General features: G+C 47.1%; 1 protein-coding gene across 2 annotated transcripts; it reads left to right on the top strand.

Annotated features, from left to right (window-relative positions):
* The first annotated feature begins 2,689 nt into the window (after positions 1 to 2,689).
* Positions 2,690 to 14,570, top strand: PSMG3 (proteasome assembly chaperone 3). 2 transcript variants are annotated; one of them, XM_077449126.1, is made up of 3 exons: positions 2,690 to 2,820; positions 5,523 to 5,745; positions 14,293 to 14,570. In XM_077449126.1, exons 2-3 carry the CDS (start codon positions 5,530 to 5,532, stop codon positions 14,443 to 14,445), a joined length of 369 nt encoding a protein of 122 aa, XP_077305252.1. In that variant the 5' UTR covers positions 2,690 to 2,820; positions 5,523 to 5,529; the 3' UTR covers positions 14,446 to 14,570. The 2 variants fall into 2 exon arrangements, with proteins under 2 accessions (XP_077305252.1, XP_077305253.1); XM_077449127.1 differs by having other exon boundaries at positions 2,732 to 2,804.
* Positions 14,571 to 14,821: the final 251 nt, after the last annotated feature.

The raw sequence follows: 14,821 nt of genomic DNA, 5'->3' as shown, positions 1-14,821 counted from the left end.
ACACGCGCGGACTGTTCGCCCAACTTTGTCCGTCCAACAGTTTCAGCAAACAGTCCGCTCAAAATTAGCATGGACGGACATGCCCACACACGACGAACGAACAGTTTGCTGAAACCGTGCGCGATGACGTGAACAGCACGTACGACGGGACGAAAAATACGACGTCCTATACACTGCATTATAGCTTTCGGCGTGAAAATCCTTTCTGAGCATGCGCGCAACTTTGTTTGACGAACAAGCCTACACACGAGCGGGCTGTTCGCTGAAACAAGGTTTCAGCGGACAGTTTTTCGGAATTTCCGAAAAACCTTGTCCGTCCAACTGTCCGCTGAAACTGTCCGCTGAAAGCCCACACACGAGCGGACTGTCCGCCCAAACACTGTTCAGCGGACAAAGTTGGGCGAACAGTCCGCCCGTGTGTACGCGGCCTAACAATAGCGGCCTGTTCACACAAAAACCTATATTAAAATTCATAACAATGCTTGAAAAATGGATATACATTGTCTTCCATTGATATGCATTGGCACTTCTTTTTATGATATCCTTTTCCTGTTTGGGTCCTCCTGTGGGAAAAAATAAATAATAAAAAGCATTTTGTTCCTCAATAGACTTGTGTTTATTTGCAATGCAACACAAGTCTACAGGGGAAAAAAATATTTTTTATTACATGTATTCATTTTATTGCAGTGCACCACACTGCACATGCATGACACCAGTGTTGTGGTGTCAACAGGACACATAGAAAATAATTGTATTTTATGTGTTCATGTGGTGACCTGCGCTCTTTCAGTTTGGCAAAACTCTGGTCAATGCAGTATGTGTGAACAGGGCCTTAATGCACACCTCCCAACATTTTGAGAGGGATACATACTAGCAAACGTATGTAGGCATAAGACACGCCCCCTGCCACACCCCTTAAAGGGGGACTTTACTATTGCTTTATATTGGCTTTCATTCAAATTCTAAATTGCTGAACTGCTCAATTAAAAATTTAACAATTCAGCAATTTAGAAGTTGGGTGAAAGGTGTAGCACTGGGAAACACTTTTTGAAAGATAAAAAGTGCATTTTATATATAATTATATAGATCAGACCAACGTGAGGGACAAATTAGGGAGAAAGAGGGACAGAGGGACATTGCTCCAAATCAGGGGTCTTCAAACTACGGCCCTCCAGTTGTTCAGGAACTACAATTCCCATCATGCCTAGTCATGTCTGTGAATGTCAGAGTTTTACAATGCCTCATGGGATGTGTAGTTTCACAACAGCTGGAGGGCCGTAGTTTGAGGATCCCTGCTCCAAATCAAGGACAGTCCCTCAAAATCAGGAACAGTTGGGAGCCATGCTTAATAGCACTTCAGTGTGCCTGACGGACATAACACCTTTTCATGGACTTTACCTGATATCACTCAAGTTCCTATGTCACTTGAGTGTACATGAGGACTTCAACTGTAAGCTCCTTGAGTGCAGGGATTGATGGGACTGCATCCCTCCCAACCTTTTGAGATGGGAATGTGGGACACCTACTAGTAAAGATGAGCTCAGGCATGTTCGGATGGAACACGTGCAGAGCCCGCCAAGAAGTCGGTGCAGCGCTGCGCTAATCACAGGCAGTGAGACATTGCCCCGATGTGCGGCTGCAGAGATCAGGCAATGTCTCATTGCCTGTGATTAGCGCAGCGCTGCACCGACTTCCTGGCGGGCTCAGCACGTGTTCCATGCGAACACTCCTGAGCTCATCCCTACCTACTAGCAAATGTATGTAGGCATAGGACACACCCCCAAAAAATGTTAATTAAAGCGGAGGTCCACCCTAAAATGGACCTTCCGCTCATCGGATTCCTCCCCCTCTCCGGCGCCACAATTGGCACCTTTCAGGGGGGAGGGGGTGCAGTTACCTGGATAATCCAGGTAACTGCACCCACTTCCGGGCTTGCTCTCTGCGGAAAGGGGCGTACATTACGCCCCTTTCCGCAAGTGCCCGCCCCCTTCCGCAAGTGCCCCGCTGCCTGCTGGGAAACACACAGCTCCCAGAGGCAGCGGGGACCGTCCTCATTGCGCAGCGCGGCTCGCGCATGCGCAGTAGGGAACCGGGAAATGAAGCCGAAAGGCTCCATTTCCTGATTCCCATACCCAAGATGGCGGCGGCAGCACTCGAGTGTCGATCTGGAGATCGGCTTCAGGTGCCGACATCGCGGGCGCGCTGGACAGGTAAGTGTCACTATTTTAAAAGTCAGCAGCTGCAGTATTTGTAGCTGCTGACTTTAAAAAAAAAAAAAAAAACGCGGAGTCCCGGCGGACTCCCGCTTTAAATCCACAAGCGCTTTTTTTTTTTTTTTTTTTTTAATACTACTATTCCTTTTATATTGGCTTTTAAAATGTACAAATGCAGCCATTTAGAAATCGGATGAAAGGTTTAGCACTGGGAAACTCTTTTTGAAAGATAAAAAGTTCATTTTACATACAACTATATAGATCAGACCAAAATGAGGAGAAAAGAGGGACGGAGGGACATTGCTCCAAATTAGGGACAGTCCCTCGAAATCGGGGACAGTTGAGCGGTATGGGAATGTACAGTAAGTAATGTGCTGTGTAAACTAGTGTGCCATCTGAAAACCTGTAATAAATAAAATGGGTGAATCTGCCAGCAGGCGGCGCTAGTACGTTTCTTTCCCCTGTCCATTCTGTTCTGTACGATGTTTGTTACAACTAATAAAGTTGGAGGTTGATAGCGCAGAGCCTGCTGGGAGTTGTAGTTTTCTATCTCTCAGTTCGTCCTGTCTTGGAGAGGAAGCTGGGAAGGAGGTGAGCTGATCAGAGGGTGAGTTACACATAAGGCACACTTAGCAGGTATACAATTCGTGTAGGCCTCAGGCCTGGCTGGAATGATCCGAGCACATGGCTGTGTTTATTATATACATCATCCTCGACCTCAGGAAGGCTTTCCATCTCAGGCTGAGTATCTCCTAAAGCTTGCTGGGCGTTGTAGTTCCTTAAAGAGGACCTGTCCCTCCTCAGTCAGTGTGGAGCTGTGTGCTGATCACTATAGATCACATCCCAGACAGGCTGTTCTATTAGTAGTGAGGTCTGGCTGCCATCTGTATGACTGTGTATATATAAGTATAGCAGGACCTGCACCATTTACCTATAGAGATCTAGAGCCCTTCATTCATCTGAGGGTCACATACTCCTTTTTATACATGGCTGCGAGTCTTGCTGTCACTATCGCCAGCCAGTATGTCCGGGAAGAAGTTATTGGACTATGATCTGCATTCCTTTAGCTTAATTGGAGGACAGGAGAGATATCTGGGGCCTTTTGTGCTCCTGATGTCTCATTAACCACTTGCCCGACCAGCCACAGTACATATAGGACGGCTCTATTGTGCAAAACGACGTACCTGTACGTTGTTTCCTGTAAGAGATGCTGTGGGCGCGGGTCCGGTGGACTCACTGTCTGCCGGCCACCCGCGATCGTTCCACAGAAAGGCAGAACGGGGCTCTCTCTATGTAAACAAGGCTGATCCCTGTTTTGATGGGACAACATGGAGATCTGCTATTCCTAGTAATCAGGAACAGCGATCTCTGTGTTGTCCCTTGTGAGCCCATCCCCTACACAGTAGGAACACACCTAGGGAACACAGTTAACCCCCTTGATCGCCCCCTAGTGTTAACCCCTTCTCTGCCAGTCTCATTTATACGTTGAACAATGCAAAGTGTCACTTGGGGTCAGATTTGTCCAACCGCAATGTCACAGTCCCACTAAAAATTGCTGATCGCTGCCTATACCTGTAAAAATAAAATAAAAGTCCATAAATCTATCCCCTATTCTGTAGATGATATAACTTTTGTGCAAACCAATCAACATACGCTTATTGCGATTTTATTTTTTACCAAAAATATGTAGCAGAATACTTATTGGCATTAACTGATAAATAAATTCGTTTTTTTTATATATATATTTTTTGGATCTGTATTATAGCAGAAAGTAAAAGATATAGATTTATTTTTTAATTGTCTGCCTTTTTTTTTTTTTTTTGTATGTGACGTCACTGATCATCCTTCCCTATAAAAGGGAAGAGACGATCGTGACAGCCACACAGGGAAGCACGGGGAGAGGTTGGTTTGTTTACACAGACCTCTCCTCGTTCTTCAGCTCTGTGACCCGATCGTGGGACAGCAGCGGCGATCGGGTCCGCTGGTCACGTACCGGTATGTGATTGTGCCCAGCCGTGCCATTCTGCCGATTGTATATCGGCGTGAGGCGGTCCTTAAGTGGTTAATAATGACAATCTAAGGGTGGGTATTCTCACTCACTTTTGTTGAAATAACCAGCGATTTGTGTAACGATCAGACGCGATATCTCCACACTACGTATCTAGTATGCAAAAAGCACTACAGATGTCGTCACTAGGCTTCTCCCAAAGCATTGCATCACATGTCACGTGACTTTTCCCCTTGAGATACATGCCGACATCAGTCGGCAAGTGTTTAAAGAGGAAGTAAATCCCGATGGGGTTTACTTCCTCTTTATTTCCCTGCAAAGGTAAAGCATAATGGGCTACTATGCATCGCATAGTAGCCCATCATGTGTCACTTACCTGAAACCAAAGCCTGCGATGTCTCCATTGTCCCCACGAGCAGGGAGCTTCCATCTTTGCCCCTCTTCCTTACGGGGGCGCGAACACTGGCTCTATGACTGGCCAGAGTCGCATGACATCACACCAGCACATACGCGCAGGAGCCGCCAATCACAGCATGATCCCTATTAGAAACGGCACGATGTGCCCTTCCGAAAGCATGCTTAACTTTTTCGTAAATATCATAAAAAGTGGTTGTACAGGGTGTACGACCACTTTAAAGTATCGCTGTGCTAAATCACAAAAAATGGCCTGGTCATGAAGGGAGTAAATTCTTCCACAGCTCAAGTGGTTAAAGGTGGACAATGCCCTTAAAGCAGCGCCTTCATTTGATTGGGCTTCCTAATGCCCCAAACCCACTTAAAAATGCACGTACTGTCCTTCTATGCCGCTCACTACAATACACTGTAGCGTGTTTCTATGCATTGTGGCACTGCAACTCCCATCCCATGGAAGCTTCTTTGGGGAAAATATTACTGCATTATACAAATGTGCATAATATTTATATTACTACAGCGTGATGGTGTGAACTGGCCATTTTCTTGGCCCTTGGCACCCTCTATGTCAAATACTGCCGTCTTGCCATCCAGTCTAAGCTCACAGAATGAAAGGGACGAGAGCTGTGGCTCTCACTTCTGTGTCGGGAAGATGGCACCACCTAGGACACCATCAGGATGCATGGCTTTACATCAAATATCCCATTCTGAAACATTCTTTTATATTCTGACTAGGATGGCATTATTGGGACAACAGTTCTTGCTTGCATAACTAAAAATGTACACCATTTCAATACCGCCATGTTTGACAGGTGCAATGCGCTTGCATGATGTGCAACATGTTTAGTACAGCGCCTGAAATTAATATTGTTTTCACTTGTTACGAATAGAGGGAACATGGAAGGACAGCCTGTGGTGACCTCCAAACAAGCTGAAGAGGTGATTAATGGGTGTACTACCCAAGTGGTCTGCTCTGCCTTCACCGATCATATTCTGGTTGTGGTGACACAGTACGGGAAGTTTGGCACAATGGTCTTGGTCACTCCTAACACAGTAGCCGGAGACTTGGGCAAACCCACCCTTACCACCAAAGTCCTTCTAGGAAGTGATGAGGTAAGCGTGACATTTTGTATCTTTTTCATCTGAAAGGACAAGGCATAGGCTCAGTGGATAGCACCTCTGCCTTGCAGCACTGGGGTCCTCCCAGTTAAATCCTGACAAGAACATTATCTGCTTTTAGTTTGCATGTTCTCCCTATGCTTGCTTGTTTCTTCTGGGTACTCTGGCATCTTCCTAAACTCTTACCATACTGATTGTATAATTGGCTGTAATATGTGCGTGCAGGTCCCAGCTGTGGCCTCTTATGGCTGACCCTGGTAATGTATACGCATTTCAGCAGCGGGCGGGGCTGAGAATAGCAGCTGACATCAGCGAGGAGGACAGGCGTGGACGTGCCTGGTCACATATGCCGCCGCCCACTTGTACACAGGAAGATTATAACGGACTGGCAGGGAGGAAGGTGCGGACCAACTAATCAATAATGAAAATCGTTGACAACAATTTTCATTATCGATTATTCAGCCTTAGACACTTGTACCTACAGGTAAGCTTATAATAAAGCATGCTCATGCCATCCCTTCAGAGCTCCGTGCCATGGCTGTGACCCCCGTGCATATGTGTGGAAGTGACGTTGTAACAGCTTGGTTATTCAAGTGGCCTGAGCCAGCAAGACCGGAAGTAAGACCGGGTGAAGATGGAAGTCCTTCCAGTAGAGGGCTTCTTTTTAAGGAAAGTCTTTCATAATGTGCTAGTATGTGATGCATACTAGTACATTATGAAATAGGCTTTCAAGGAACAGTGTTTTTCTCTAGTCGTCTGTCCAGGACAGCACTAGAGATAGGCTCCACCTCCAGAGGCAGGAAACACAATCCAGATCTTTTAAGGGCGGTCTCCGTCCCTTCCCCTTCAGTCTTTGTGTTTCCTCCACCGGAGGAGGAGGCTGGATCAGGAGCTCTCCTTCCCCTGACGGTGGGATAGCCCATAAGAGACGGGGAAGGAGTTCGGATTACCTGTTGGTAAACGGACGTTTTTGAAGTCCTCCGGTCGGGTTGACTGCAGCTTCGAACCGGCGTTCTCCTTCTGAAGCCCGGGGAGGGCGTTCGTTTCCCCACCTGACAATAGGTTCAAATTGGGCGCGAAGTCAGGTGGGGGACGGGCACAGGCTTCGAGTTCCGGCCTGTGCATCATAGGAGGAGGATAGAGGATTTCCGGCAATCCACTACAGGTTCCAGGTCGCGCGGCGAGCGTGGACGTTCGGGACCTTGGCGGCTATTTTAAAAAAAGCCGCAGCCACGAGGCGTTCGCGCTGCATCCAGGCGGTTAGGCGTGTGCTTCAAGCGTTCGTGCTGCATCGCTTTATCGCCATTACGAAAAGGAAGCCTCCAGGCGTGTTCCGATCAAAATGGATGCAGTGGAGAGTGGCAGTGGAGCCGAACCAGCTCAGGTAGGCAAACACAGAGGTGTCTTGTACCTACAGGGTTGGGAGTGAGGGGGGGAGTGATGGACTAATCAATGCAAAGGCATTCTGAAATGGTCCAGGTGTGTTTTTCCTCCCTCCCTCTCTCAAACAGGATCCGGACTAAAGAGTCTTGTGAATCCTGTTAGCGGTTGGTGGGGTGCACATAGGTGTTTGGTGAAGGCATCCTATTTTTTGCTAAGGTTTCGCTGATGTTAGCTTGTCTGTTTTTTCCCTTCCTTCTCTCCTTCTCTTGTCTTGGGCTCTGCCCAAAGAACCAGAGAGGTCAGGGGGGAAGAAGAGATGTCCTTCATGTATGAATAAATTAAAAGAAGGATGGTCTAAGCCCCTCTGCAAACCGTGCATAGACAAATTGGTCTATAAGGAAGCTACGGGAGCCTGTTAGGATTTGATTTCTGGAATACAGAAAGAAATGCAATCCATCAAGACAATGCTAGCGAACCTTGAGACCCCAAAACCAGCCGCAGTCCCCCCTGCTTCCACCCCAGAGTTAGGTGACGAATCAGGGGAAGAGGAATTTGATTCACTGGATGGCCTAAGTGAGACGGCATCATCCAGAGATATTCCTGTGCAAGGGACAAGTTTTCCCAGATACAGGCTCTCACTCAAGGAGATAGATGCCTTACTGGGGGTGATTTATGAGACGCTCGAAATTAAAGAAGAGCCAGTCTCCCTGTCCTTGCATGACCAGATGCATCAGACCCTAAAGGCAGATCATAGCACACTGGTAGATTCGATAAAGTGAGTGGGAGGAGCCAGAGAAAAAGCTCTTTTTTTCCTAAAAGTATGAAGTGGAGATTCCCCTTCAGCGAGGACCCCACTTGCGTCTGGAACAAAGTGCCAAGGTAGACGCAGCTTTTTCCCAGTGTGTAAAATCAACCTCGCCTTTGAGAACATGGGTGATCTTAAGGGACCCATGGATAAAAGGATGGAGGTGCTGCTGAAGAGGTCATGGGAAGTAACCATGACTAATTCAAAACCTGCAATGGCCACGACAATAGTGGCTCGCAACTTGGTGGTCTGGCTGGAACAAATTGCAAAGCCATTTGGAAGGGGGGGCCTCCAGAAAGGAAATACTGGATTCCCTTTCTATGCTGCATAAAGCAGCAGGTTATATGGCAGATGCCTCTGCAGAGTCTGTTAAATTGCAGCCAGGACCGCTGCCCTCGTAAACGCATCTCGCAGGGCACTTTGGTTGAAGTCTTGGTCAGGAGATTCGGCCTCAAAAATGAGGTTATGTGGCATCCCCTCTGAGGGAGACCTCTTGTTCGGACAGGATCTTGAAAGTCCTGGACCGTACTGTGGACAAGAAGGCCTTTCCTGTTAAACCCAAAAAGCTACAGGTAAATGCTTTTTTCATCCCCAAAGGCAGGGACAGTCACAGGGTCAGACCTCTAAGGAGTCAACACCTAAGAAACAGTGGATGGGAGGAAAACAGAAAGGCAATCTTTTTTCCTCTTCTAAAAAAACCACTAAATCCCAGTGACCTGTTCCCTGTGGGGGAAAGACTGGGGCAGTTCCTCCCACAGTGGGAAAAGACTACCCCAAATACTTTTATTCTGAGGATCATCAGGGAGGGTTACAAAATACAGTCAAGCACACTTCACTTGCAAGGATGTGTCTGACCAAGCCTCCCAAGGATCCCCAGAAAGCGACAGCTTTGCTGTCGCAAATTGGCGATTTAATAGACCAGAGGGTTCTAGTGCCAGTTCCGTCACAAGAAATAAACCACGGTTTCTACTCGCATGTGTTTGTGGTGAAGAAACCGTTAGGCAAATTCCGGTGAATTTTGAATCTAAAGTTGCTGAACAAGTGGGTAACTTATAAGAAATCCCGGATGGAAACAATTTTTACAGTGAGGTCAGTACTCCCTCCAAATTGTTTCATGGCCTCTCTCGATCTGAGGGACGCGTATTTATACATCCCCATTCGAGAAGACTCAAAAGTATTTGAGGATAGTGATTCTCGGGGGAAGACAGATCCGATACAGGGCTCTGCCATTCGGTCTATCTTCTTCCCCCAGGATATTTGCTAAGGTCCTGGCAGAAGCATTGGTTCCCCTGAGGCTGAAAGGGGTCGCCGTCATACCATACTTGGACGACCTTTTATTCTTCGCCCCCTCAAAGCTCCAACTGCAGGGAGGTCTGAGGGTAGCCATTTCTTGCCTAAAAAGGCTGGGGTGGTTAATAAACGGAGAAAAGTCGCACTTGACACCAACTCGGGCCATACAGTATGCAGGTTTCCTGGTAGATTCTGTGTCACAGAAAGTCTTCCTCAACAGGGGGAAAAGGTGAAAAAGATGGTAACCTTTTTGCAGTCCAATCGGACAATTTCCATCCTCTCAGCTATGGCAGGGTTGGGCCTATTAGTGGCAACAATCCCTGCGGTTCCTTGGGCAAGAGCTTATTTCAGGTACCTTCACGGCAGCTGAGACGGGACACAAGAATCCCTGGAAGGGATTATCCATCTATCCTCAAAGACCAGAAGGTCTCTTTGGTGGTGTAAGAGAGGAGAACCTAGTACGAGGTCTATGGTGGTCTCCTCCAGTGTCTGTCTGCATCACTATGGATGCCAGTGCTTGGTGCTAAGTAACCCAAGGATACTGGGGGAGGCAATCTGGGAAGCCTTAAGGGCGTTTGCCAGGGATCTGAAGGACCACCATGTACAGGTCCTTTCGGACAGTATAGTGGCGATTTCCTACCTAAACAGGGAGGAACGAGATGCCCTTCCTTGATCAAGCTAACAAGGACGATCATGCATTGGGCAGAAGAAAACCTAGAATCGGTTTCAGCGGTCCATCTAAAGGGGGTGGACAACCACCTGGCAGACTTTGAGTCGACACCGGGTGTACGAATCAGAATGGTCCCTGAAAAGGGAGAGTTTACAGGAAGGGTCGCTGGTTCAAATCCCAACCACTACCTGCCTGGATTTTGCATGTTCTCCCTGTGCCTGTGTGGGTTTCCTCCGGGTACTCCGGTTTCCTCCCACAGTCCAAAAACATGCAGAAAACTGATGTGCAATGCGCAAATGGGGTCTTCCGGAGGTGGACTTGTTCGCCAAGAAAGCTAACACCCAGGTCCCAGTATACGACTCCCTAGCGAGGGACGCAGGAGCAAAAGGGATAGACGCTTTGGCACAAAACGGGGCGTTTCGCACTCGCTACGCCCCCCCCATTCAAGCTAATTCCTCTAGTCCTGAGGAAATTTTTGCAGGAACGGACCACATTAATACTGGTGGTTCCATATTGGCCCGAAGAGACCGTGGTTCTCAATGCTGCTGAGTCTGACAGACGAGCCTCCCATCCTACTGCCGGAGAGAAAGGATCTGCTGTCCCAGGGTCCAGCTCTGTTGCCAGAAATACAGACCCTAAAGTTATCGGCCTGGCGTCTGAAGAGAGCCTCTTGAAGTCTAAGGGGCTCTCGGATAGGGTGATTAGAACACTCCTTTCTAGTAGAAAGAGAGTAACCCAAGCAGGTTTTTTGTTCATGGTTGGACACTAAAAAGGTGTCTAAGTATCCCGACAGTCTTGGCGTTTTTACAAGACGGTGCGGATAAGGGACTGGCCATTGGTACCTTAAAGGTACAAATTGCGGCCCTATCGGTTTTGTGGGATCAACCTCTGGAGGCAGACCCGCTGGTCAGCAGGTTCTTTAAGGGATTGACCAGGATTAAACCTGTTCCTTTCAAAAATTTACCCAAATGGGACCTGTCAATTATGTTACAGGGATGGGTAAAAAAGTCTCGGGAAGAAGAACTTTCCTTGAAAGGGATCACGCTCGAAATGGTGTTCCTAGTGGCTATTTCCACAGCCAGATGCATTAACGAGCTTCAGGCACTTTCGGTGAAAGAGCCGTTTTTACAAATTTTTGAAGAGGGGCTGGTGTTGCGCACGGACCCTGGGTTTTTACCCAAGGTAGTGACAAATTTCCATAGAACGCAGGAAATTGTTTTACCTTCGTTCTGTGGGTCCCCCACTAATCCTAAGAAGGTAGAGTTTAACCAACTGGATGTGAGAGCCTGTGTCTTACAGTATCTGGAGATGTCGAAAAGCATTAGAAAATCAACTGCATTATTTGTTTTACATGCGGGTTAAAAATGGGGGTCACAAGCTTCAAAGAATACAATTGCAAGGTGGATCAAACAAGCTATTGTAGAAGCCTACAAAAGGGATGAAAATGGAATGTCCTTTTTCCCCCCCCATGGCTCACTCTACACGGGCACTATCGACCTCTTGGGCAGAGCGAGCTGGAGCGACACCAGAACAAATTTGTCGAGCAGCAACTTGGTCAAGCTACTCGACGTTTTATGAAGCATTACAAATTGGACCTTATCTCAGCGCAAGACCAGGCGTTTGGGAGAAAGGTCCTTCAAGCGGTAGTCCCCCCCCTAATCTGGTAAGTTCTCGTTGATCCTCTCTAGTGCTGTCCTGGACAGACGACTAGAGAAAACGAGAGTTAGACTTACCGGTAACTCTGTTTCTAGGAGTCGTCCAGGACAGCATGGATTCCCTCCCTATATGCTGTTATAATGCTGGACAAGTGTTTTTGTCGTTACAGAAGCCGTTTCCGGGGAAGTTCTCGTTTACAAGACTGAAGGGGAAGGGACGGAGACCGCCCTTAAAAGATCTGGATTGTGTTTCCTGCCTCTGGAGGTGGAGCCTATCTCTAGTGCTGTCCTGGACGACTCCTAGAAACAGAGTTACCGGTAAGTCTAACTCTCGTTTTTTTTTTTTTTTTAATGCAAGAGTTTACTATCGCTTTAAAGCAACTCTGTTATATATAATGTGAAGGCAGTGACCAGTAAAGCCTCATACACATGGGTCGGTTCAATAGAACCCAGCTGACATTCGTTCGGCCGGCTTCTGTTGCAGGGGCATGATTGAAATATGTCTGCCGTCCATCTCCTGATCAGCACTCTCAGCCAGTGGCACTGACCAGAGTGTTCTGCCGGGGGGGGGGGGGGGGGGCATTCCCCTGTTGGAACATAATAGAACAGCAGGGGAGATTGATGTACTAACATTGGAGTGTTAGTACAGCGGCTCTGATCTGAGCTGTAAGGTTTTTTTGTTTAGCCCTCTGGGTTGAACGGAAAAAAAAATAGCAGTGTGTATGTTCACCTTTTACAGAAAATCTGTAAGGTAAACGCCTGACGAGGTACGTTTTGGAGATTAAGCTGTGGGCATTTTTTAAGCCCCCGGCAGTGAGGGGGCGACCTTGCATGTCAGTGCGTGTGATCGCTGCGCTCCAGGTCAGCAGGACTGGGGGGGTTCACCCTACAGGTTTTTCTGTAAAGGTGAACTTACCCTTTGAGGCAGCTCAATTATAGTGATGAGGCAAAAGGATGGGAGGGAGCTTCGATACTACTGGGAAGTATGGTACTCCTAGTTTACCTGCACTTTAAACCCAACATCAATTTTGTACTTTTTTCCTTTAATGTGTGTACCATGTTTTAATTTATCAAATCGTATAGTAAACTTTCTATTTTCTAATTTCTAAGAACAGAACAAAAACTATACGTGGCAGTGTTAACATATCAGTATGCAAAACGTTCTGCTGTCTTCATTATTTGCCGCCTTATGTAGGAAAATATCTTCCAGTATTACGAATACCCAAAAGAATAATAATAAAAATGGGTCAACCAGGTCTAGAGACCAGCAGTCATCTCTTATATCCTCCTCACTATGGGGACTACCATGAGCCAAGTATCCACAAAATTGGGATTGATTTTATAAAGCCTAAATAGGCTTTTCACTTTGCAAGGGAATTTTCCTCAGAGTCTAGTGAATGTGGTGTCACTTTGCACATGTTAAAGAAAAATAAACAGCATTTTTGCTTGCACATGATTGGATGATGGAGGTCAACAGAAGCTCACCTCATTTACCGAGGTCTGGGGAAAATCCCCTTGCAAATTGAACTATCTATTTGCCTTTAGTAATTCAACATCCAATCCTACCTGCTAAAAACAGATGGATGGTGATTTGTTCTCCATCTGTCTGGCAGATCGGATGGCAGTTGGGTCTAAATGGACAGGCGGTTTACATCTGACCGCCCATAGAGGAGAGCGGGCTGTGTCTGGGTCACCAACCAGCCATCCGCCAGACAGATTCCCTACTGGGCAGGCCGGCTCCAACAGAGCCCGCGCCATGTGGAAAGGGCCTTGGGCTCCTTATAGACGTAGCGATGTTTCTTTCCTGCAACCATGGGCTGCAGGATAGAAAATTGCTAGATTTTTCTTTCTTTTCTTTTTTCCCCATCTACCCAGTCAGGGTTGATTAGGGAATACCTTCCACCGAGCCATTGTGTTCTCCCAGCAGGGGGGCGAGAGCCATTCCTGCCTGGAGCACACAGTGATTGTGAGCAGCTATAACAGCCGCTTGCAATAATCACAGTTAAAATCAAACAAACTGCTTGTACCCAAGTTGATCAATCGTCATTTAACCTGCCCATACATGTTTCGAATCTCAGCTAGTTCCTGGTGAACTGGCCAAGAGTCATCTGTCTATGGCTAGCCTTAGGCCCCTTTCACACGAATGATCCATTTAGGCCCGCCTGTCAGTTTTTCAGGCGGACCTGAACGGATGCTCCATAGGGGTCTATGGAGCTTCGGATGTCAGTGGTGACATGTCCGCTGACATCCGACCCGCTCCGATCCGAAAAAGTGTGATGGAGGAAAAAGCTATTTTTCCATCCGTCATCGGATCGGGTGACGACGGACACTGTGGTCCGTCGTCATCCGATCTCCGATAGGGGAGAGCGGCGCTGTGACTGGTCTGTCCCTGCGCAGTGTGCAGAGACGGACTTGTCATCTTCCTGCTCAGCGGGGATCGACGGAGTGATCCCCGCTGAGCAAACGGATATCCACGGGGCGGATCAGCACTGATCCGCCCCGTGTGAAAGGGGCCTTAGTCTGATACTTTCCTGAGGTTTTTATGTTACTAAAACTGATTGATGTGAAGCAGCCTATGCCTTTTTAGTTGTGATAAACATGAAAGGTTTGAATGTGTCTGTTCTGCAAAGCAACTGTTCATGTTCCACCATTTTCCTAGCACAGGTAAGGAAATAAAAGTCCACCTCTGCTGTCCAGTTCCTTTTTTATGAATCATTTTCATTATTTGTATTTTCCAGCCTCTGGTTCACGTCTGTGCCAAGAATTTGGTTGGCTTTGTATCTCAGGAGTCGAAGAACAAGCCGGTACTTCTAGGCATTGCGCTAAAAGACAAAAGCCCGGACTGTATTACTGCCCTGAAAGTCCTGATAAAGAGCTGTCAGGTTTGGTGATGGACTGAATACCTTTCTTCTAGGGCTCATCTGGAATAGCGTTGCTGTAAATGATTATTGAATACATTTAGAATGTGTATATTGGATGTTGCAATAACTTTGTATTACATACATTTTATACATAAGCTTTACTGCTTGAGCTGTGAGTTTTTTTTTTTCTTTATGTTTTATGAGCAAGAATTGCCTGATGTGTGTTCCCCAACCTGCAACCACGCCCCTGGGACCTTAACACTTTGTAGGAGGTTTTGGGTTGCGCAGCCATCAATGACCAGTAATCTTTGCTGTTTTATTTAATGAAAGTGGAGTTTCACCCGTTTTTTTTGTTTATTAAAAGTCAGCAGCTACAGAAAGGTGTAGCTGCTGACTTTTAATAAAC

Source organism: Lithobates pipiens, unplaced genomic scaffold (genome assembly GCF_037356315.1).
Source record: "Lithobates pipiens isolate NorthernLeopardFrog02 unplaced genomic scaffold, aLitPip1_a1.2 Scaffold_22, whole genome shotgun sequence".
NCBI lineage: Eukaryota > Metazoa > Chordata > Amphibia > Anura > Ranidae > Lithobates > Lithobates pipiens.
This window is presented reverse-complemented; position numbering and strand designations above follow the sequence as displayed.